Below are 21,297 nucleotides of genomic sequence, written 5' to 3'. Positions count from 1 at the left end.
GCAAGTCGAATGCATCTACAAACTGTAACAAATCCTGCAGGGCCGCCAACGACAATTCCAGATGTCGACCGCGCACCAGCTTACAGTAGACAGCAAAATCTACCTCTCATTCTTTTGAAGGCTATCATTAAGTCCTGCTAGGAGTACATACAAGGTTTCTAACCTCGGAACCGACACGGACCTCTCACGAGCGAATGCCAGGATGCCTCCCAGGATTGCCTCCACTTCCATCGGCAGTCCACCATGCATGTCGGACATCATGCTGGGCTCTACCCCGGGATACTGTCTAGCATGCGTCCTGCTCATCTGGAATTTGATGGTCTCCTCATTGGCGGCTTGAGCGTAGCCACACGCCGCAGCGACGGTGCAGATCTCTCGCATTATCTCCAGCACGACATGCGAAGCGAGGGGAGCTGCTTGGAGGAACTGAATGTCGCGGCAGCGCGAGAGAGCGCCGATTGGGTTCCACGCTCCGTTGGCCACTATCTTTTTCCATCTTTCCCCCTGGACATCTTCTGAGAGATGGACAGTGGCTCCGCCGGCGCGCAGGACTGAAGAGAGACTGTGGACGTGGTCTTGGCTCGCTGTCGAGGGAAATGAACCCAGGTATAATCTCTCGCCCTCGCTGTGCTTGACCGAGACTGCTGAGGTCCGCGTTGTCGGCATGTACACGACACCCGAGATGATTGGGTTGGCGGGATAGCCCTTCTGATAATCTATTTCCACGCCGATCCCATTCTGAAAGAGCACAACAGCCGTTGTACTATCTTGCAGTGCTGGCGCAAGGGATTTGACCGTTTGTTGCTGGGCGCCTGGGAATGACTTGGTGCAGATGACTACAAAGTCGAATGGCTGCTCGCTCAGATGAACTGCTTCGTCGACTGACGACACGACCGCGGGGTTGATGGTTTGATCGCCAAAGATGACAGATTCGATCCGAAGGCCGGACGTCTTGGCTGCCTCAAAGTTGGAGCGGCAGACACAGACGACTTCGGCACCGGCGCGAGTGAAGATGAGGGCGTAGACACTGCCGATGCTGCCCACCCCGAGAAGAAGGATGCGTGCCATTGCTGCGTGTCCGTTGGTGCTAAGCGTATTTCTCAAAGCAATTCCAGTCAAGTCCTTTATTAAAAGTAGGGGCGAAGCACATGCCTGAGCGGTTTATGTGTTTCGGGCCTCCACTTCCCGGTCAGACCTGGGTGGAGGCGAGTGCAGCCGTGAGAAACAGCAGAGAAGCGCAGCGTTATCGGGTGGTGGAGGAATGCCGCATCATGAGCGAGTTTATTATGAACGTCGGTTCTAGTGCGCAAAGTTCATGACAAATACGTCGAGATAGTTTTAGGGTAAATCGTAATCATGATTCGATGACCGAGTCGAAGTGTTACAACTTCAACCTATTTACTTTGTTTGAATAAAGAGATGATTCTCGAGGCAATGATGATGCCACCTTTTTATTCTACAAAGCCGCGTGAATTCCATTCTCCTGCTTGTATTCAGACAAGAGCTTGTAAGCATCGCGGAGGACATTGTTGGCGCAGCTGAACCTTTCTAGCTCCTCGGGCGTTTCTGCGAAGAGTTAGCACTGGGGGGCTCATTCCTGCTTGCAAGGGGTCACGTACCCGGGACCTTGTCTCCGAAATGGTGCACCTCATCTTCCAGAACCTGCGTCGGGTCCCACTGATGCATGGACGAGATGATCTGTGTTACGGCGACACGCGGCACACGGAGCGCATTGAACAAGTCCAGGCGAGCCGGAACCTCATCCTCGGACGCCATGTCAGAAAGCAGCATGCCCAAGGCGGCCGCATCTTCCAGCGCCATGGATGCGCCCTGAGCTCGTGCTAGGCAGATTCGTTAACCGCTGTTTCCAACATATGATTGCTGGGACTCACTCGGGGGCATAGGGTGGGCGGCGTCTCCGATCAGGACGACTCGGCCTCGGGCGAGTCTTTCGAGCGGCTTTCTCTTGTATAGCGGCCACTGCCCTACCCTCTTGCCGTGGCTGGGTTGTGTCAGGGCCTGCTGACTGTAAAGGGATGCCCTAACTCACCGGCAAATAGCCTGGATTGCCTCTGGGTAGCCTTTGACAATCTCGCTGACAACGTCTTCCTTGCCGGATATTTCGTTTCCTAGGCCCGTCAATGTTTTGAGTCAAAAAAGGGGGTGTAAAAAACATTACCATCTGCATCTTGGGAAAGCTCAGGAGGATAAAGCACTCCTACGTTCTGCAGGGCGCCCCTGAACTACATGTTAGTCTGTACCAAGTCCACAGAAGAATATCGCACCTTCGGCATCCATAGAAAACAACGCTTCTATGAGCGCCGTAGGCAATCCGGAGAGACGGATAGCCATCCTCGAACAGGGCAAGCGTCTCTGGGTCAGTGCCGAGCTTCTCGGTAGGGACCATGAACCGTAGCATCGACATGTAGTGGTCGGGGGCAACGTTATGCCCGATAACGGTGGGTAGAAAAGCAGCCTAAGAGGGTCAACTTCATCAAGCCTGGCAACTGGGGGTTTGATGGCCTACTCTAATTCCATCAGCTGCGATGACGAGGTCCTTCTTGACGGTGGTGCCGTCGTCAAAGTGAATAGTACCGTCCAGGTCCAGCTTCGACACCGCGGTGGCCAGGTGAAGTCGCGCAGCGCTGGATCGCATTGGGGTTGGTTCGATAGCCAACCTCCTCAGCTCATTGTGCAGATCCACGCGATGAAAGAAATACCACGGTGCCTTGTATTTGGCTACAAAGTCAGTGACAGGTGCAAGACGCTTCTTTCTGAGATCACCCTGGACTGGATATATGATGGTCTGCGAGCAGTGGTTAGAACCGTAGTGCATGCTAATCTTGCCCGGTATACTTGCGTTCTCGGCCACTGTGGCCTGAGACCGTTCAAAGTCGACACCGTAGTAGGCCAAGATGCGCGAAGAATTGGGCGGCGCCATGATGGCTGCCCCGACTTCATCTTTGAACTGAGATCTCTCGTAAATCTGTTTTCTTCTCTTGAGCCTGACTGCTTGGACACGTATAGAGGCAGATTATCCAACCTCAACTTGGTGACCGCTCTCCAACAGCGCAATGGCAGCTGCCAAACCTCCGATGCCAGCACCGATAATGCCAACCCGGAGGGTTTTGTTGTCCGGCTTGGGCGTTAGGTAGGCCCGTGGCGGGAGCCAGTAGAGGTCGTCGCTGATTTCTCCGACCATGATTTATCGGGGATTTAGGATATGGCTTTCGGGATCTATGGACAAGAATATCGAATATCTGCTCGATTGTTTTTCGTTTTATTTTTTATTATTATCCCGGAACGGAAGCAAGCAATTATCACCAATTCGCAACATGTGCTCTGAGGGCATTCGGCATCCCTGGTTGGCTGCTGCTTCCGCATGGATGTGGAGAGCCGAGCCGACATGGGTTTCTTGCATGGGACGACTCTCACCACACTCCACAATCCCATCTATCCGGCAACCGGGCTGGGGTAAGTTACCCCAGATGCCGCAGTTGGGAGACGATATCCGAAGTCGGAGAGTCACGAGAACTACATTAGGAGGAATGCAAGCATTGCTACCGGTGAATCTATGCTCCCAAGCCGTAACGATAGCCCTTCCGATTCACCGTAACACCGTCGAGGTCTGTGGTTAGGATCCTAGAGCAATATCTCGACTACACTAACATTTCCTAGATGCCTCCCCAGATCATCAAGTCCGTGGTTCCCCTCCACGTTGGGCAATTCATGTTTGTCCGTATCGAGACAGACCAAGGCATCGTCGGATATGGCGAAGCAGGAATCTGGGGCCACATCACGGCCGCGGGAACAGCGATCGAGAGGTTCGCCGAGTACCTCGTCGGCAAGGATGCGTTTCCCATCGAGCACCACTGGAACACCATGCATCGCTTCAGCTACTTCCAGGGTCTGGCCATCAACGCTGCCATCTCGGCCATCGACATCGCCTTGTGGGACATTAAGGCCCGCGCCTTAGGGGTGCCAATCTACGAGCTTCTCGGAGGCGCGTGCCGCACAAAGGCGCGGGTTTATTGCCACATCTACGAGAAGTCGATTGAAAAGGTGCTCGAGGAGTGTAAGAAGAAGAAGGAGGCTGGCTTCACGGCCTTTGGCCATATCAACCCGTTCCTCGACGAGGGCAACGACCAGGTCTACTTTAAGCCGCACGCCAGGAAGATGAACGAGGCGATCGCCAACGTCGAGAAGATGCGCGCCGTGGTCGGCGACGACGTTGATCTGCTGGTTGAGCTGCATCGCAGGCTCACGCCTGCCGAGGCTATTACCTTCTCTAACGCTATTGAGCACCTCCGGCCGCTCTTCGTCGAGGACCCCATCCGGCCTGAGAACCCGGACGCCATGGCCCGCGTCGCGGATCGGATCTCGGTCCCGATCGCGACCGGAGAGAGGTTCGGCACCATATACGAGTTCCAGGCGTTGCTGGCGCGCAACGCCGTTGAGTATGTGCGCGTCGACCTTGCATTGTGCGGCGGCATCACCGGCGCAAAAAAGGTTGCGGCCATTGCAGAGGCGCACCAGGCCCAGGTTGTTCCGCATAACCCTCTCTCCCCGATCGGGCTCGCCGCGTGTCTGCAGCTCGTCGCGTCGATCCCCAACTTCACGGTGCAGGAGTACGCCACGGGCTTCGAGTCCGGCGTGTTTCATTCTACGAATAAGCATCTAGGCCATGATATCGTGGACCATGTCCCCGAGGTGCACGAAGGCTTCGTCGATATCCCTTCTGGCCCGGGGCTTGGCATCAAGTTGCTTGATAATGCGGCGGAGGTCAGGCCGGCTCTGGTGCAACCCATCGCCATGAGGCTTCACAAGGATGGGTTCGTTGTGGACCAGTAAGGTAGATGGATTGACAGCCAGATACGAGTAGATGGAAGGCTTCACAAGCAGTCATTATAAAGTTAGAATTCTGTGCGCGTTCCGACTGTTCCACGGCAGCTCATCCAGCTCGAGTAATTTCATTGCCCATCAAGGATAGGTGCGCGAGGATTCTCTCTGGGTTCCGCTCACCCGCTTCGCGCTGAAGCAGATTCATCCAGTCCAAAACCCAATCGCGGATGTAGGTAAGAGGGAACGGAACGTGATGGAAGAGCCTACCCAGGAAGTATGCTGAATTAACTTGATCATCTCTCAGGGCCCTAACCACTGCCGAGGTATCATTGAGATCAACGCCATGAAGACGTTGACCGATAAAGTACCCGTCGCAAATCGACATGCCTGCTCCGTAAGCTGCGTATGGAGACGTAGCGTGGGCAGCATCACCAGCCAGGCTGATCCTCCCCTTGGACCACTTTTGCAAAGGCACTCGGTCTCTTATCGGCCATCTCTGAAGGTTTGTTTTCTCCGTTGCTTCAACCAGGTTCTTGAGTGTGCTCGGGAAGCCGTCGGCGAGCTTGAGGGCGTACTCAAACAAGCCAGCTAGTGCTTCTTTGGAGTCTGGCCATGCTTGCAGAATCCACCACTGATGGCCCTTATGGCCACTGCTCAGGATCGTGGTGTAAGTGCCCTGCACATATTTGTTGTGTGCCAGTACGCATTCGTTAGGCTCCGTTTCCACCAAATCGTTAAAGGTGAACCCGCCAATGACGTGGAGATGATGGCTCCGTTTGGGCACATCACCCCACAGGTGTTTCCGAACAAGGGAGTCGATGCCAGCTGCTCCAATGAGGACAGCAGGCATTCACCACCTCTCCATCTGCGAACTTGAGCGTGACAGAGTCACCGCGATCCGCGATTTCCATCACATGACGGTTGAACTCGATGACGCCGGGGGGTATGGCGGCTAGCATGCGGGAGTAGAGATCGGGCGTCCCAGCATTCCTTAGACATGTGCCGCGCCGTCCCTCATATGAAGGGGCACGGAAATTCCTTCTCCACTCAGTTTCCCCCCTTATTGCAGTGAAGATCTTCGCACGGGAACCGCCCGTTCCGGCCCGTCAAGGGAATCCTCCATGAATGGTTGGGTTTCAGGTAGTTGATTGCATGATGACGACTTCACCTTGTAGGGCCGCGACAACCGATCTTTAGCGAGGAGGAAAACAATCAGGGGGAGTGGGGCCAACAGGGCTGTTGTTGATCGAATTGATCTTGTCAATATTCAATGTCTGGTATCTACCAAAACTTGCCGCGTCCAGACCTCTGTCCCTCCTGGAGACCACCAAAGACCCAGGAGCCGTTTTTCACAAGACGCGACACGGAAATTTTGATTGCAACAGGGCAGCAGTCTCTAATAACAGCATAGTCAGTAGAATTATAATTATGTCGAATGTATTGGTGCCATGGCCCGGGTCCTTGAAGTGTTGGCTGAAGAAAATGACACCTTGCCTCAAGAAGAATTCTTCCAGGACAAGCTTTTCTTCACCTGCTGTAGATCCAATGGGAGATTTTTGGCGACAAAAACGTGTATTCGAAAAACTCTAGGTTTCCAATGGTGTAACGATAAAAGAACTGGTCCTATTTTTAAACCAGCACCACTTCGAACCACGCACCGTTGTTCAGTGAGTCACTTCCCTTCTTATACAGGCAGAGACTGGATCGAGCTATGCACAGCAATAGTTGCCACATGAAATGCTCAAGTAGAGAGAGGGAGGCTCCACAGTCCAGGGTAAGAGGAGATCATCATTCAACATCGAGGGTACTCAGATTTCGGGCCGCTGCTTCACGCGTGGAGATGCCATAAATAGTACTCACGTGGTTTTTCTACAGTACGATAGGTAATCTTGGTTTGGTTATTTCCATCACTGAGCAGAAAGAAGTGATACGTAGAGAATGGCCGACTTCCGGATCATGCTTCCCTAGAACCTTGACATCAGGTGCTGATTCTTGCCCGACATCATGTCTACCAATCATCCCTAAGCCACTAGCCCCCAGCCTCTGTGCCAGACAGTTATGATCTGCAGATCTTGGGGTGCCCATATCTGCTTGATATTTACCAACGCTTTCGGAAAGTATCTTGCACAACAACGGCACTATGCATCTAAGCCAAGGCTATGCAGCCCGCTGCGAACGGTTGATATTTCTGAATGCAACGGTGCATAATCGCTCACAATCTTAGGCTGCTCGAGTAGACAGGCTCTACAACCGAAGACGGAGTCCACCAAGTCACGCATGAGACAATGCCCCTGAGGCTTACGCGTCAGGACGACTGTGTCATCTCAAGGCTCGACGGAACCGGTCCATGGAAGACGTCGAGAGCAGAGCCGCTCGAGGGGCAAAAACAGCAAACAAGATAAGCTTCGACTGCATCTTCATGTCTAGACTAAGAAAGGGTCGTGATGCGTGGAATGACATCGACTTCATCTACGAGTGGACAAGAATGTCGCTAGACGGGGCATCTCAACGTCGAGGGGAAACGCCCTGTGACTGATAATCACCGTTTAATCTTCCCAGGAATTCAGACATGCCATGTTTAATCATGTTGGCCCAGCTCCGAGAAGCCACTCGGATGTCTGCTGCATGCCTGGAGTCCAGCCATTCAGAGCCATGGATTCGTTCGTTGGTGGTGGCATCAGGCTAGACCCAAGATGCCCTACATCCGAAATCTCGTCTCGTTGGTGTCTGGGGCGGTTTCCGAAGAATTCTAGAGAGACTATCTGCATCCTGTGCCTGTCAATATCCCTGCTAGAAGGTGCCACAGGGTATAGCCATTCCTATCTAGTCGTTAGCTCAGCCCAAAGACCTCATCCAGGACCGATATGGCTTTGCCGGTTGAAAACTGGTCAGGGGGCGCGTTAGACATGTGAACTTTAATTTGGTTCAAGAGAGTGGCAGGTCTTGCAGCAGGACTTGATCTCGATGGAATTCGATGGCATTGTTGTAGAGATCGCCTCAAACAGAGATGCAGGGCGAGCGAGCAATGTGACTCTCCGCTTGGAGACGCGAACGGACAAGGCTAGAGATGTTAGCCCCTCTAGCAACCAGGTTCCATGTGGTATGAGCAGGGGCTTTGAGAAATGAATCTGATCCCTCCTTCAAGTCTAGACTGCTTTCGATAGCCTTGGTCACGCCTTTCAGGGTGAGACATTGTCTGTAGTCGCCCACGTTTAGCGAGGAACGGGTAGGCAGGGCAGCCGCCCTTGCATGCTTTCGGTGGTGGGAACACAAGGGAGCGGAATGCAAGAGGCTTTTAGTTCGAAAACGATTAACATCAGGAGAAAATAGACAAACTCAGGGGACCAGAATTTTGTATATATATCAGTCCAACTTCTTGTCCAGAAACATGTCACCTCGTCCTCCATTCTCCATCCACTGAGGAACAGGTCACTCGTTTAAACATCTTTCGTTCCCTTACCACTTTCGCTTAATTGTCTTTTCAAAAGCAACTTCAGCATGCGTTTCTCACTTGCCTTGCTCGGGGCCATCGCCCCGGGTGCCCTCGCCCAGGGGGTCCGCTTCACCAACACCAGCACGCCCGCCATCACCACGACCGAGGCGACGTCATCCAATCCCACCTCGACTGACGCTCCGGTCTCTGAGCCTGTCGACCTTGGCTCTGCTTCCCTTGGACCCGGTGCCTCCTTTGTCACGGGACCTAACGGCGGAGTGGCCATGTAAGTTGACGCTGAGCCGAGTATACAACCCAACACTGACCTCTTATGCAGTCAACTTTCTGCTCCTGCCAACGGCTTTGCCTCTTTCGGTGTTTCCGGTGCTGTTCCTTTCGGAATCAACATCGGAGATCTCATCAGGATTCTCTTCGACATCCTCGTCTTGCTCCTCGAGTCGCTCAGCAAGCGTGATGATGCCACCGACTGCTCCCTTGATGTCCGCGTGAACGGCGCGTCCCTTTACAATGAGGTTCTGCTGTACAATGGTGGCAACTACCAGTCCCTTCAGAGTGGCGACACCGCCGCTGGTGCTGATGCTCCTGAGCTCGAGTTCATTCAGACCTGCGGTGCCAACCCCGTTGCCATGGTTGTTGCCAACGTCGCTGTCGGTGCCAACGGCGCTTCCAACACTGGCAACCCCCCTGTCAACCCCACCGAGACTGACGACACTCCTACCGGTACTGAAACTGACGGGTCTTCTCCCACTGGCACCGAGACTGATGACACTGGTGCTCCCACTGGTACTGAGACTGACGATACCGGGGCCCCTACCGGCACCGAGACCGACGACACTGGTGCCCCTACCGGAACTGAGACTGACGACACCGGTGCTCCCACTGGTACCGAGACCGATGGCTCCGAGCCCACCGGTACCGAGACTGACGGTTCTGAGCCCACCGGAACTGAGACTGACGGCTCTGAGCCCACCGGCACCGAGACCGATGGCTCTGCTACTGGTACTGAGACTGATGGCTCTGAGCCCACTGGCACTGAGACTGATGGTTCTGAGCCCACTGGCACTGAGACTGATGGTTCTGCTACTGGTACTGAGACTGACGGTGCTGCCACCGGTACCGAGACTGACGGCTCCGCTACTGGCACCGAGACTGACGGCTCTGGTACTGCTACTGGTACCGAGACTGATGCTACCACCACCGCCAGCTCCGTCCCCGGCTTCCCTCCCACCAGCAACGGCTTCGTCTTCTTCGGTTGCACTGGCTCTTCCTCCGGCTTCCCCACCTTCGAGCTTGCTCTTTCCAGCCCCCAAATGGATATCGATCTGTGCAGCTCTACCTGCCAAGGCAGCGACTACTTTGGTGTTTACGACACGTGAGTTCCTTGACCCCTGATTCTAATCAACCGTCTTCTAACACATAACAGTGACTGCTACTGCGGTGATGAAGTTGATGGAGACAGCACCAGCATCGTTCCCCCTGAGCAGTGTGACATTGAGTGCCCTGGCGACGACTCTCAGAACTGCGGTGGTGACGCTCCCGCTGCTCGCCGCAGCCGCATCCAGGCCCGCCAGAACGTCCCCAACAGCATCCGCCTGACCGTCTACATCTCTGCTGAGTTCAGCGGCCCCGGCACCAGCATCTTCGTCACCGATGTCATCACCGCCACTGTCACTGACCAGCTGACCCTGACCACCACCTTTGTCACCACCCTCACCGGTCCTGCCACTACCCAGACTGCTACCGTCACCGCCATCTATGAGTGCTTCAACGGCCGCTGCTTCCCTCAGGATGGCGGCTTCAACCTTCCCGGAGGCTCTGGTGGCCGTATCGTCTACATTTTCAAGCCCTACCCCGGTGAGGACTGCGACGGCCAGACTGTCTACATCCCCGAGTCCTGCAACTGCAAGGGTGGCAGCCACTACGTCCCCATCATCTGCCACAGCGACGTCTGCCACGGAAAGACCGTCTACAAGCCCGAGCAGACCAAGCACATTGGTGGCGGCGACATTGTCTTCACTCCCGTTGACTGCCACGTTTGCAAGGATGGCAACGTCATCTACAAGCCCTGGGAGGATGACTACGATATCATTGGTGCCCCTGGCTGCACTGGTTCCAGCTGCCCTCCTACCTGGAAGCCCGGTCACGGCGGCTCTGCTCCCGGCGGCGGCTCTTCTGCTCCTGGTGGCGGCTCTGCTCCTGGTGGTGGTTCTTCTGCCCCTGGCGGCGGTTCGTCTGCTCCTGGTGGCGGCTCCTCTGCTCCCGGCGGTGGCTCCTCGGCTCCTGGTGGCGGCTCTGCTCCCGGCGGTGGTTCTTCTGCTCCTGGAGGCGGCTCTGCTCCTGGTGGTGGTTCCTCTGCTCCCGGTGGTGGCTCTTCTGCTCCTGGTGGTGGCTCTTCTGCTCCTGGAGGCGGTTCTTCCGCTCCTGGTGGCGGTTCTTCCGCTCCTGGTGGTGGCTCCTCTGCTCCCGGCGGCGGTTCTTCTGCTCCCGGTGGAGGTGACTCTGCTGCCCCCGGTGGTGGCTCTGCTGCTCCTGGAGGTGGTGAGGCTACTGGCACCAAGGGCTCTGGTGGTGACTCTGCCGCCCCTGGTGGTGGTTCCGCTGCTCCTGGCGGTGGTGACTCTGCCGCTCCCGGAGGTGGTGAGGCTGGCGGCGAGGCCGACAGCACCAAGCCTGTTACCGTCTCCGGTGCCGGCAAACAGGCTGTCAGCATCATTGCCGTCCTCGCCAGCATTTTCGCTGCTGCCCTTTAAAAAAGCTGCTTGCACGTTTAGAGTTCGTTTCAAGGATCCGATGTCATGTCTTTCTTCATTATTTTTGTGTGCGCCCCCTTTTTCAATGCTCGGAGCCTGGGAGGGATAATACTTGATGGTGGACTTGTTTCTCTGCCACCTGTTTGTAATTAGACCTGCGCGAACTTCAATTTCACCGAGATCATTGTTTAATAATGATTTAATTCACTCTGTATCTATTACTGGCTATTCTCGTGCTCATCTGTGACTATCTCTCCTGGAGTCATCGTTATTGGCTGTGCTGCAGTAGCCTTGGCTCGATTAAGCGCTTGTATCCTTGATACACAAGTCACCTAGTTTGAGAGCATCTTGTGTATTATAGGACTCCCTTCGCTCGTGTACTATACTGACTTTACTATATAGACGTTCTGACGGTGAAGTTAGATGAAAGGTTGTTGCACAGTGATGTCAATGAGGGCATTCGGAGTTCAGGGAGCCTAATCATTCAGGCTTGTTATTATCATTCTGGCCTTTTCTCATTCCTTCGTTGACCTCAAGCTTATAATACTACATACATCATTGTCCTGGGTCCTTCATCACACTGGCTGACCCATCCATCTCCAGTGTCTTTGCCTCATCCATACTCTCGTTCATCAAGCATCTCCTTCTCACTGCCCAGCCGCTTGTCAAATGCCCAACCACCCACCACCCAGACAGTACCGGCAAGGCAACTTCATTCTGTGCCTTGCATCCACCTGACCATATCGTCATGAGAAGGGTCCAAGTGCTATGCGCAGGCAACGCATAGGACCAACGATAGAAGCCTGCTGAGAGTTCAAAAGGCCAAATTGTGCTGGCGACGTTGAGGATAATCCAGGTGAGGAAAAAGAAGGCAAAGAATTTGATGGGCACCACCACATCAAGTATTGAATCCACAACGAGATAGTTGACTTCCATGTAAAACCAAAGGCACATCCAGGTCTCAAAGAACTGGCCTCGGGAAGCGCCCCAGTCTTCGCGGAATGCCCAGATATAACCAGACATGCCAATTCCACACAGCAGAGTGTATACCTTGCTAATAATCAACCGAATAAGGTATATATCGCGCTTTGAAAGCTCGGTAAATACGCCAGTCTCAGTAAAGATGCCGTTCATGGCCATGGAAAAGAAGAATTGCATCAGGATCGGCATAACCATCGAGACGGTGTTGAATAGAACCCGAGATCCTTGACTCGTAGGCATAAGGTCGATGAAAGAAGCCTCAATTGGGTTGAGAAATATATTGGAAGAAACAGGGTCGCTGAGGTTGACGGCTGAGCGTGCCTCATTGGCAACACGATAATAGATCCGAGAGGCTGCGCTGACAAGGGCCCTCATGCCTGGGTCGATAATGGATGAAGTGATGACCGGATAGTATATTCCGTTGAATATGTAAGAAATCGTCTTTCTTGGGTCATAATCAGTTGTATTTTCCCCCTGAATAGCTTCCATGAGACGAGTCGACGCGTCGGAGTGGGTGTAGATAGCTCCCCAGTAACCACCTTTGCAAACAGCTTCTTGCAGTAAATCTGGATTGGGATACTCGGATATCGACCGGTACTCAAGAGTGGGAAACGTTTTGGCTTCAAGTGCTTGATATGCGAGTGACAATGATTTTCCAATTTCAGCACCGTCATAGTCAACTGCAAGCACCTTCAACGCCTGAGCTCGGGACCCAGACTTAAAGAGGACGCCGTAGAGGTAGGACATGTTTGCCAGGAAGAGAAGCTGCAGTATGATTCCCACCATGGCGACTGGTATTATGAACTGAGGCCATCGTTGGGACCAATAAGGGGAGCGAAACGGTTTTCGGGAGGAGGCCCGTAGTGGGAATAGGGGCATGGTTGATCAGAGGCAGGTCGGCCTATGAGAGGGTTCAAGAAAATGCATGGACTCTGTATGAGACGAGCGTAAAAGCTAGCTAATTTGAAATGGGAAAAGGAGCCCAAGGCATTTTAAACAAATCTCTATTCCCCATCATGGGCTCGTAAAATCAGGTGGTGTTACCTAGCCTTGTCAAGCCAGGGGGGCAGACGACAGGTCAAGATCACGAACCGAATCAAGCCAATCCAAATCTTTACGAACTTCCAAGACGTCTGTTAGCAGCGTCAGGGCGCCTAGAGGCGAAAATCATGGCTTGATGCCTTGGAATCTTTCGACTTGGAGTCAAGGTTCATCGTGCCCAGCCAACAACGCAGTCCGCCCCTTCCAATGTCTCCGCTAACATGCCCCAAGCGTCGTCATGAGCCCTGACGAAGATTTCCAAACTGCCGATTAGTAAGCGGTAGATGTTGAAGAACAGCCTAACGCCGAATACCGAGTGGCCTGATGGGACATGGTTCACTCGTAACAACTATTGAATGCCGATTCAGTGCCTAGTTGAGATCCCATCATTTATTCCGGGCTTGAATTTGTAAAGGTTGTTGAATCATCAAGCAATGTTCTGGAACGAACTCTCGCAGGTGCAGTCTTTCACGCAGGCACGTCTTGTAGCTCTCAAAGTCCTTGAGCATTTGGGTAAGCAAGCATTTAAGACCAGCAGCATTGAATTAGTGTGGATTTCAGAGGCCACGAGTTAATAGTACTTTAATTCAACATCAAAGCTCAGATAGGGACAGCATAGGTAAGATTCAGCTTGCGCCTATAACTTCAACCAAATCTATTTCTACCCAACACCTTACCATGTCAAAACCTTCTCCTCACTCCAAATACAAGTCCCTTGCTTCAGAGTCTTGACCCATATTCTCCGATGTTCTACATCAGTGACAATATCCATGTTGCAGACTCGAGACGAACTTGGAATGTCAAACTGAGTACAAACCTGCCCCAGCCCCTCCTCCTCCACACGGATCACCTCCTCAACCACAAGAGAAGCACCTATACTATCCCAAACTGCCTCTCGTCTTGGAGCCGCCGTCAATATCGAGACGGCGCGACGACGAACGAGCGGATGACGGCATTTGAGTGCTACGTAGTACAAGAGCGGAACCGTTCCGATATCGACAGAGAACTGTGTTGTTGCTGTTGAAGACAAAAGCTCACCCGCCTTGTTCACAATATTTGTAAAATCCTCCACAAACGAATCAAAGTAAATCTCGTCATCAGAGAAGCTGGCAATAAAGATCATATGCGCAATGTGATGCCAGAGCTTCATGATCGTGACCCTTGGACTCTCTTGCTCCTCCACATCCTGGGTAGAGAGAAAAGCATCAAAATTTTGCAACCATTCTGCCAGACGGCGTTCGAGGTTCAAGGACTTGGAGTAGCGTAGTGAACGTTCCAGCTTGCGGGACACTGAATCCGGGACGACGTAAGCCAGGAGAATATCGAGAGCCTTTCTAGCTTGTTGGAGACTTGTAAAGGGCTCTGAGGTTTCCTCTTCTGGTAGCGGCATGTGGCACGGCAAATCCTGTACCATGGTTCGGGCCTGAAGCACCAAGCTTGTCCAGAGAGGTCCGAGTTGGGTTCGAATCATATATCCACCCGGGGATGATACCGATGTTCCATTGGCGAGGGGTCGTTTACCCTCCGCCCATTGTGACATGACGAGCAAGCTGCTCCTCAAATGTGTTTGAGCAGCAGAATAGTCACCTCTCAACCACTCAAACGTGACACAGAGAATAGAGCAGAGCAAGGTGATTTCCAGGTTAGCCCAGCCCTGAGTTGTTATGTGTTTGTTGAGAAGACCGATGCCGACGCCATATTCGCCGATTGCTCTTTGTCTTAGCGTCAACGTGGAGGAAGGATAACTTGACTCGGTGTGAGCGGTATGAAAACTCTCGTGGAGAGAACTGAGAGCGACGACCATTTGCCGCACGCACGGCTCACGGCGGCTGATTTGGAGAATCAAGGTACTCCATAGATCGCTCTCAAAGAATCCACAAAGTTCCGGGGCGGTCTTGTTCCGAAAGTAGTCCAGGGCTCGACACCCCTTCTCCGATAAGAGGGAGTCTCCGGATAGAACGAGGGAACAAGTGGATGCAGGCAGTGGCGGAGATGTAGATGCCTCCCTCTGAGCCAGAGGTGCAGTGTCATTAGACTCCTTGACAGCGTACCCATCGCACTGTCGACCAGTCTTGGTACAGCGCTCACAAGCAGGTCTAGTACGATCACACCTAACACGACGAATACTAAGAAAGGCAACATCAGTAGCCGCATGAACAAGATAAGGCTGAACTAGGGGCGATAGTTAAGCATACCGACAAACTCCACATCCCAATTTAGAACGCGTATGCTTAGCCCTCTTTCGCGGAGGGCGGGCGTTAGCAGCGTCTGTCGACATGGTCTTAAACGCGCGGTACCAAGAACGTCAAAAGACCGCGTGGGAGTGATAAAGATGAGATTCGAGTGGCTCGATCTGACCGAAACATGAAAGTTGTGAGTCTTCGGACTCGGACATGATCATCTCCCCTTTGTCTCCACGAATGCATGTTCCGCAGTGGAGATAATCTCATCAGCGACATATTCTGATTGGTCTGTTCGTCTAAAAGCCAATCGCTTCTCCAAAGCCGATCCCTGTCTGGGAATAGGGCGTCTTGGTGTGGGCTCCGAGCTTACACACAGAGGCCGCGGTGACGGCATGTTATAACGAGCCGCGTGGCTCATGGGAAAGCTTTTTGCATGCCAGAAACGAGTGCATAGCCATTTTAATGTAGAATAGAATAAGCTCTGATTGGTCGGTTCGTTTAATGATAGACCTCATGTTTTGAGGTTCGAATATTTAAGAATGGGGAGCCTGCAGATGAGCTCACCACTTGTCAAGCTCAGCCACGCCTCAATAGCGCTCATAAGATCAACGACATCTTTTTAATCAGTTCCAAGTCTACTGAGTAATATCAAGGCGATACCCTTTTACACACATTCACCATGACTATGGACATTCCCAACCTAGGCGGCAACGCCTTCTTCCTCGCCTGCCACGCCCTCCTCATACTCCCCCAAATTTACTACGGTATCCGTCACAAAACATGGGGTTTCCTGTTTGGAATGCTCTGCGGTCACGTACTTGAGATCATTGGCTATGTCGCTCGGATAAGAATGCACTTCCTACATGATGAGTTCTTAATGTGAGTCTCATATCTCTATCACCACAACCTCCTCTCTAATGCAATCTAGGTACATCGTCACCTTGACTATTGGCCCTGCCTTCTTCAGCGCAGCAATCTATCTCTGCCTAGCTCGAATTATCACTGTCTACGGCGAAGGCTTCTCCCGCTTCAGCCCCCGCACATACACCATCACCTTTATGATTTCCGACTTTGTCGCTCTCATCTTCCAAGCCGCTGGAGGAGCCATTCTCGGAGGCGAGGATCCGACCAAGACCGATGCAGGTCTTGCCATCATTAAAACCGGTCTTGCGGCTCACTTGGCTGCCATTTCCATCTTTGTTATCCTGGCGGGCGAGCTTGGGTTCCGGATTCATCGTAACCGAGACGCCTGGAACCCCAACTTTAGGGAGTTGCAGCGATCCTGGCGATTCAAGATGTTTCTTATCTGTGAGTCAAAGCTGAGAACACTTCTATGCAGTAATTTTCTGACAACAAATAGGCCTCACAGCTGCTACTCTGTGCATCCTGATCAGAACCTCGTACCGAGTTGCCGAACTCAGTGGTGGCTACGACAGCAAGCTAGCCAACGATGAAACGGCCTTCATGATCCTCGAGGGCGCCATGATTGTCGTTGCCACGGCCTGTCTACTCGCTGGCCATCCCGGTGTCTGCTTCGAAGGTCGATGGGGAGAGGCTGATTTCCAGTTGAGGAAGACTGACGAGTCCGCTCAGTTTGAAAAGACAGAGTCTGATCCAGTTCCCCTGTCATGTCTAACCACTACGACGGCACCCGGATTCAGAAAGACGGAAACGCAATAGGCAAGGATTGGAGTTTGGCATAGTATAGACTTGGTTTTCCTTTGTTAGTGGGAAGGTTTAAGGATAGAGACAGGCCAGCCACCAAGGGCGGCTCGGAGACAACTGGGGCGCTAGATTATTTTGATACACAGTAACAGACATTCAAGTTGAAATTGGCTGCTACACAATACTTTTATGAATTTTAGATACGGGAAGGTAACCGAGACCATGATGAATTTAGCGATAAATATGTGCTTCGCCTGATATGAACAATCTAGATGGGCAGCTTGCAAGCAAGAGAACCAGTTCCTATCCATCAATCTTGGTAATAGCCTGATTTGCAGTCTTTGCATCACCGCCAGCTCTGTCGATGCTAGCTCCATCTCCCTCAATCTTATCAGAGTTCTCCTCATCCTCCACCCTCGAAACATTACTAGGAACATCATAGCCATACTTGACAAGCTGGGGATTCCGGCTTCCCCACCAAAGCAGGCCAAGCTGCACAAGGATCGTACCAAAGGTAAAGGCCGTGGAAAGAGGGAATCCAATCGGATACTTCGGGGCATCAGAAACTCTGAAGGCGCGGAGAGGAATGGTAGCATGACCAATGTAGACAATCATGACAGTGAGGGCCACGATGATAGCTCTAGCTTCAGGCTCCTTTCGAAGCAGTTCCGCAAACCATGCCATAAACGACGGGCTTCCAGCGTTGGTTGCATAGGTCATGAAATAGAAGCCCATGACGACTTTGTGGTCTGACGGCCAAGCGCAGAGGACACTGAGCATGATGCCGTGGAAAAAGGCAGAACCCACACTGATCTGCCATCGCCAGTGCTTCCAGTCAGAAAGACCGTTTAGAACCAAATTGGTAAGAATCTGAAGAGCGTAACCGCCGAGTGGGAGAATGTTGACCTGATAGGTGCTATACAGGCGGTTTCCAGCGCTGTCAACCAGGCTCTCAAGGTAGAGCACAAAGTACGAGTTGGCTCGATGCGCCCAGGCACTCATGGCAAAGGCGAGCAGGTAAAAGTATGTGACCGGGTGAACGATGAGCTTTCGAAGCTTTTGCTTCAGGACGGAAGCAGGAATGAGCTTGGAAGTGTTGGCGCCAAATTCACCCATTCGCTCACGCGAGAGTGCCTTTTCCTCCTGAGTCAACCACTTGGCGCGGGTGTAGGCGGGAGTATCGGGGATGATGAAGAAGCCAATGATTCCCTGGCCAATGGTGATGGCACCGGAGATGATAAAGAGCCACTGCCATCCAGCGATACCGTGGACGCCGTTCATGTTCCGGTAGAGGGCAGCCTGCAAAGCTCCGAGGAACATGGCGCCGGCCACATCAGAGACGTTGAAGAAGGCGATTCGGAGGGCAAGCTCGGTTGGTGTGTACCAGTTGAAGATGAGAGAGACGACACTGGGCCAGAACACGGCAGAGAAGAGGCCAAGGAAGAAACGCAAGGCGTAGATGGTATGCGCGTTGGTGGCTTTGCAGGTGCTGCACTTGGTTAGTCGAATATTTTCATCAGTCTAGGTATAACTTACAAAGTGACAAAGAGTCCCCAGATGATTTCGCAGCAGGGAAGAAACAAGGAAGGTCGAACCTGTTCATGTTAGTGGTTGTATCGCCAAAAGCACTGCTTCAAAACTCACCTTGGTCTGAGCAAGCTGACCAGGAACAAGCCCAATCGCATAACCAATAGAGAAAAACGTATTAAACTCAACCAGTTCATTCCCATACAAACTCAATGCCTCTCTCATTCCCGAGACATAAGCCTGCGTAGTCGCCGACTGGTCCATCTCCTTCATGATGCCCGCCAGGAACGCCCAGGTGAGGAGGAGGCAATCGAGCTTGAAGAGCAGGACATGTTTGGGATCGCGAAAGTACGGGATCTTCTTTGAGATGTGCTTGAAGATGCCGGATTGGACAGGCTGAGAGGGTTCTGTGGTAGCATCAGGGGATGCTGTTACTGAAGCGTTGGCCATGTTGCAGGGCTATCTCTCGCTTGTGCCGATGATCTCAAAAAGAAGCTCTCACATCCGATTTACAAAACCTCCAACCAAAGATGGAACCAACGTTTTATATAAAAACATCTTGTCGTAAGTCACATCGCTCACCTGAGGTTCGCAGGGGATCCGCGACCTCGTTTTTTCCCTTTCCAAGTCGTCGTGTCTCTCAAGATGGTCAATTAGCGGAGATTCGGACCACGAGCGACGTGTTGCGTCCTTTGAGCGGCAAATGACGACATTGGTAGGTTCCCCAAAGGGGGAATTGTCATCGGGGAGCACCCGAATGCGACACGACAGCTGCAGCGCTTACCCTTAAGCTTATTACTTTAATCGCGACGATTGTATTGAGCTGTGCCGCAATGATCAATGGGGAGAATCTAGACATGGCGTGGCTTGCTTGGAGACGCGAACAGTTGGGGCCAGACGCGGGTGATCGCGATCCAGCATGGCCCAGGTAGGGAACTCTTGTGCGCGTATAAAAGAGCGGGCATGTCTCCGACATTGATGAAGAATTCCTCCCTTGCCTTGACGTGAGTCTATTCTGTTGTTCATCCATTGTTACTCGCGATGCAAGTTCTCTGCGGGCTTCCCCCGGTCCCCTGTGCAAGGTGGGCACGCGATCGGGATAGACAACGCGAGTTTTTGATGTCGCAAGCCATGCGACGATTTATATGAGACGTTTTTTTTTTTTTAATAAGCCTGGCAGTTGAGTAGAAATATTGGCACACTGGATGGTTGCTCTGAAGGAATTCGCCTCTTCTTTAGCGACGAAGGATTAGCTCGTAAGACAGGGCTCAACGCGACACGCCGATCGTCTTGAAGAACACCGATGGAACAAGCCTAGAACAAATGTTAAAATGGCAGGTTTGACAGGTATTCTAGTCTATTTGATCAACCAACAGTGGCTTATTTTAGAGCCCAAATGTCAGCAATCCATGCATGGTTCACGGGCGCAAGGTCAAGATTTAGCTTGTCTGACCTCGTTTGCCTACCCTAGAGCATCGGACGAGCCGCTTTTCCCCATGTTACTCGAGATATCAACACCGATAGAGGAAATGATATCTCAGAAATTCGGTTAAATGATTTGTAGCATTTTATACTGATGCCTTACTTATTACGTAGTACTGGTCATTGGGACGTTGACGGCATTATCACACACAAGCGAGATTTCTGCTGACTTTTCACACTGGCCGTTACGCGCAGCCACGAATGTTAAGCTGATGCCGCAGCAACACCAAAAATGAGCGATTCTACAATGGACCTTCTCGAAGCCGCCATTTCTCCAATATGACCCCCAGGGAAGACTCGAAAAATAAAGGAAACAAAAAACAAAAAGCCTCAGACTTCGTTCTGAGGCAGTGACGTCACACGTTGGAGACAGCAGCCCTCATTTTCTCCAAGCCTCACACGCTAACCACACAATGCATATAAAATGCACTCCACCAAAAGGACAAAAACCTGGTCCTACCCTCACTTCACGAACCTTGGTCACGATGGGAGCATGAATATGTCATTGTGGAACATAATGCCTAATTCTGGCTTCAACAGCATCTTGCACACAGACGACATGACCCCTTCCTGAATTTATCCATCGTGTCAATATTGGGCCATTTGCATGACAGACAGACAGACACAAAACACAATACGTACTCCATCGCCAAGCATCACATCGCAGAGGTGCAGCTCATTACCCACCATCCTGACTCCCGGACACTCCGTCGTGAAACGTAAGGGCGACAGACGGTGGGTTGCCATACCGTAAAAATCTCCACAGGCATAAAAAAGCCTCGACCAGAATCAGAATCAGAATCAGGTGGGCTGAGCAGAGCCTCTCTTGGCTCACTCATGTGCATGTACTCGGGAATCTATTTACGTATCCCGTCAAGATCCTGGAGGCATCACAATGCACCACTCTTACCGCATGGAATTGCAAGCGCGTGGTCAATGTCAGAGGGTGGAAAGACGGGGTGGAAACGGAGGATGGGAAATGGAATGGCGCATGATAACAGTCTCCATCATATAATGGAGGAGTTGGGCACTGAAGCTCCATAAGTAGGGCAAAATGGAGCTTCGAGTGGGATGATGGTACGGGGTCGGAGATGGGGTAGACCACTCACTCCACCAGTCCGTAACATATCGAACGAAACCCATGGCGAGTTCACGATGCTCCGGAGATTCGTGGCGTTGTTGTTGATGAGGCAGCCAAGGGCAAGGGCAAGGAGCCCGGATACGGCCACCGAACACACACAACAACCAACAGATTTCTTGGCTATTAGCAAGGGCTGGGATTAACTGAACTGGTGGGGAATCTTCTTTTCTTCTGCGGCAAGCAAGGCATCGATTACGAGGGCTTCTGTACATGAACGGTTCCATTCCCCAT

The 21,297-nt window shown here is 52.3% G+C and overlaps 7 protein-coding genes across 7 annotated transcripts; 3 read left to right on the top strand and 4 right to left on the bottom strand.

The window, feature by feature from the left end:
• Positions 1 to 99: 99 nt before the first annotated feature.
• NCS57_00660400 (2-dehydropantoate 2-reductase) lies at positions 100 to 1,068 on the bottom strand (the record flags this gene model as incomplete). The annotated part of the gene is made up of 1 exon (XM_053056487.1): positions 100 to 1,068. One exon carries the CDS (start codon positions 1,066 to 1,068, stop codon positions 100 to 102), a length of 969 nt encoding a protein of 322 aa, XP_052915442.1.
• Positions 1,069 to 3,548: 2,480 nt separating this feature from the next.
• On the top strand, positions 3,549 to 4,851 carry NCS57_00660300 (uncharacterized protein; the record flags this gene model as incomplete). Its single annotated transcript, XM_053056486.1, has 2 exons — positions 3,549 to 3,626; positions 3,679 to 4,851. The coding sequence occupies 2 exons, from the start codon at positions 3,549 to 3,551 to the stop codon at positions 4,849 to 4,851; spliced, it is 1,251 nt and encodes a 416-aa protein (XP_052915441.1).
• A 3,489-nt stretch (positions 4,852 to 8,340) lies between these two features.
• On the top strand, positions 8,341 to 11,046 carry NCS57_00660200 (WSC domain-containing protein; the record flags this gene model as incomplete). The annotated part of the gene is made up of 3 exons (XM_053056485.1): positions 8,341 to 8,561; positions 8,613 to 9,668; positions 9,720 to 11,046. The coding sequence occupies 3 exons, from the start codon at positions 8,341 to 8,343 to the stop codon at positions 11,044 to 11,046; spliced, it is 2,604 nt and encodes an 867-aa protein (XP_052915440.1).
• Positions 11,047 to 11,601: 555 nt separating this feature from the next.
• Positions 11,602 to 12,813, bottom strand: NCS57_00660100 (DUF3533 domain-containing protein; the record flags this gene model as incomplete). The annotated part of the gene is made up of 1 exon (XM_053056484.1): positions 11,602 to 12,813. The coding sequence occupies one exon, from the start codon at positions 12,811 to 12,813 to the stop codon at positions 11,602 to 11,604; it is 1,212 nt and encodes a 403-aa protein (XP_052915439.1).
• A 928-nt stretch (positions 12,814 to 13,741) lies between these two features.
• On the bottom strand, positions 13,742 to 14,608 carry NCS57_00660000 (Zn(2)-C6 fungal-type domain-containing protein; the record flags this gene model as incomplete). The annotated part of the gene is made up of 1 exon (XM_053056483.1): positions 13,742 to 14,608. One exon carries the CDS (start codon positions 14,606 to 14,608, stop codon positions 13,742 to 13,744), a length of 867 nt encoding a protein of 288 aa, XP_052915438.1.
• A 1,322-nt stretch (positions 14,609 to 15,930) lies between these two features.
• NCS57_00659900 (uncharacterized protein) lies at positions 15,931 to 16,931 on the top strand (the record flags this gene model as incomplete). The annotated part of the gene is made up of 3 exons (XM_053056482.1): positions 15,931 to 16,130; positions 16,180 to 16,559; positions 16,612 to 16,931. 3 exons carry the CDS (start codon positions 15,931 to 15,933, stop codon positions 16,929 to 16,931), a joined length of 900 nt encoding a protein of 299 aa, XP_052915437.1.
• Positions 16,932 to 17,219: 288 nt separating this feature from the next.
• NCS57_00659800 (uncharacterized protein) lies at positions 17,220 to 18,893 on the bottom strand (the record flags this gene model as incomplete). The annotated part of the gene is made up of 3 exons (XM_053056481.1): positions 17,220 to 18,405; positions 18,453 to 18,511; positions 18,561 to 18,893. The coding sequence occupies 3 exons, from the start codon at positions 18,891 to 18,893 to the stop codon at positions 17,220 to 17,222; spliced, it is 1,578 nt and encodes a 525-aa protein (XP_052915436.1).
• Positions 18,894 to 21,297: the final 2,404 nt, after the last annotated feature.

The sequence above is a fragment of the Fusarium keratoplasticum genome, chromosome 4 (genome assembly GCF_025433545.1).
Source record: "Fusarium keratoplasticum isolate Fu6.1 chromosome 4, whole genome shotgun sequence".
NCBI classification, from domain to species: Eukaryota; Fungi; Ascomycota; class Sordariomycetes; order Hypocreales; family Nectriaceae; genus Fusarium; species Fusarium keratoplasticum.
This window is presented reverse-complemented; position numbering and strand designations above follow the sequence as displayed.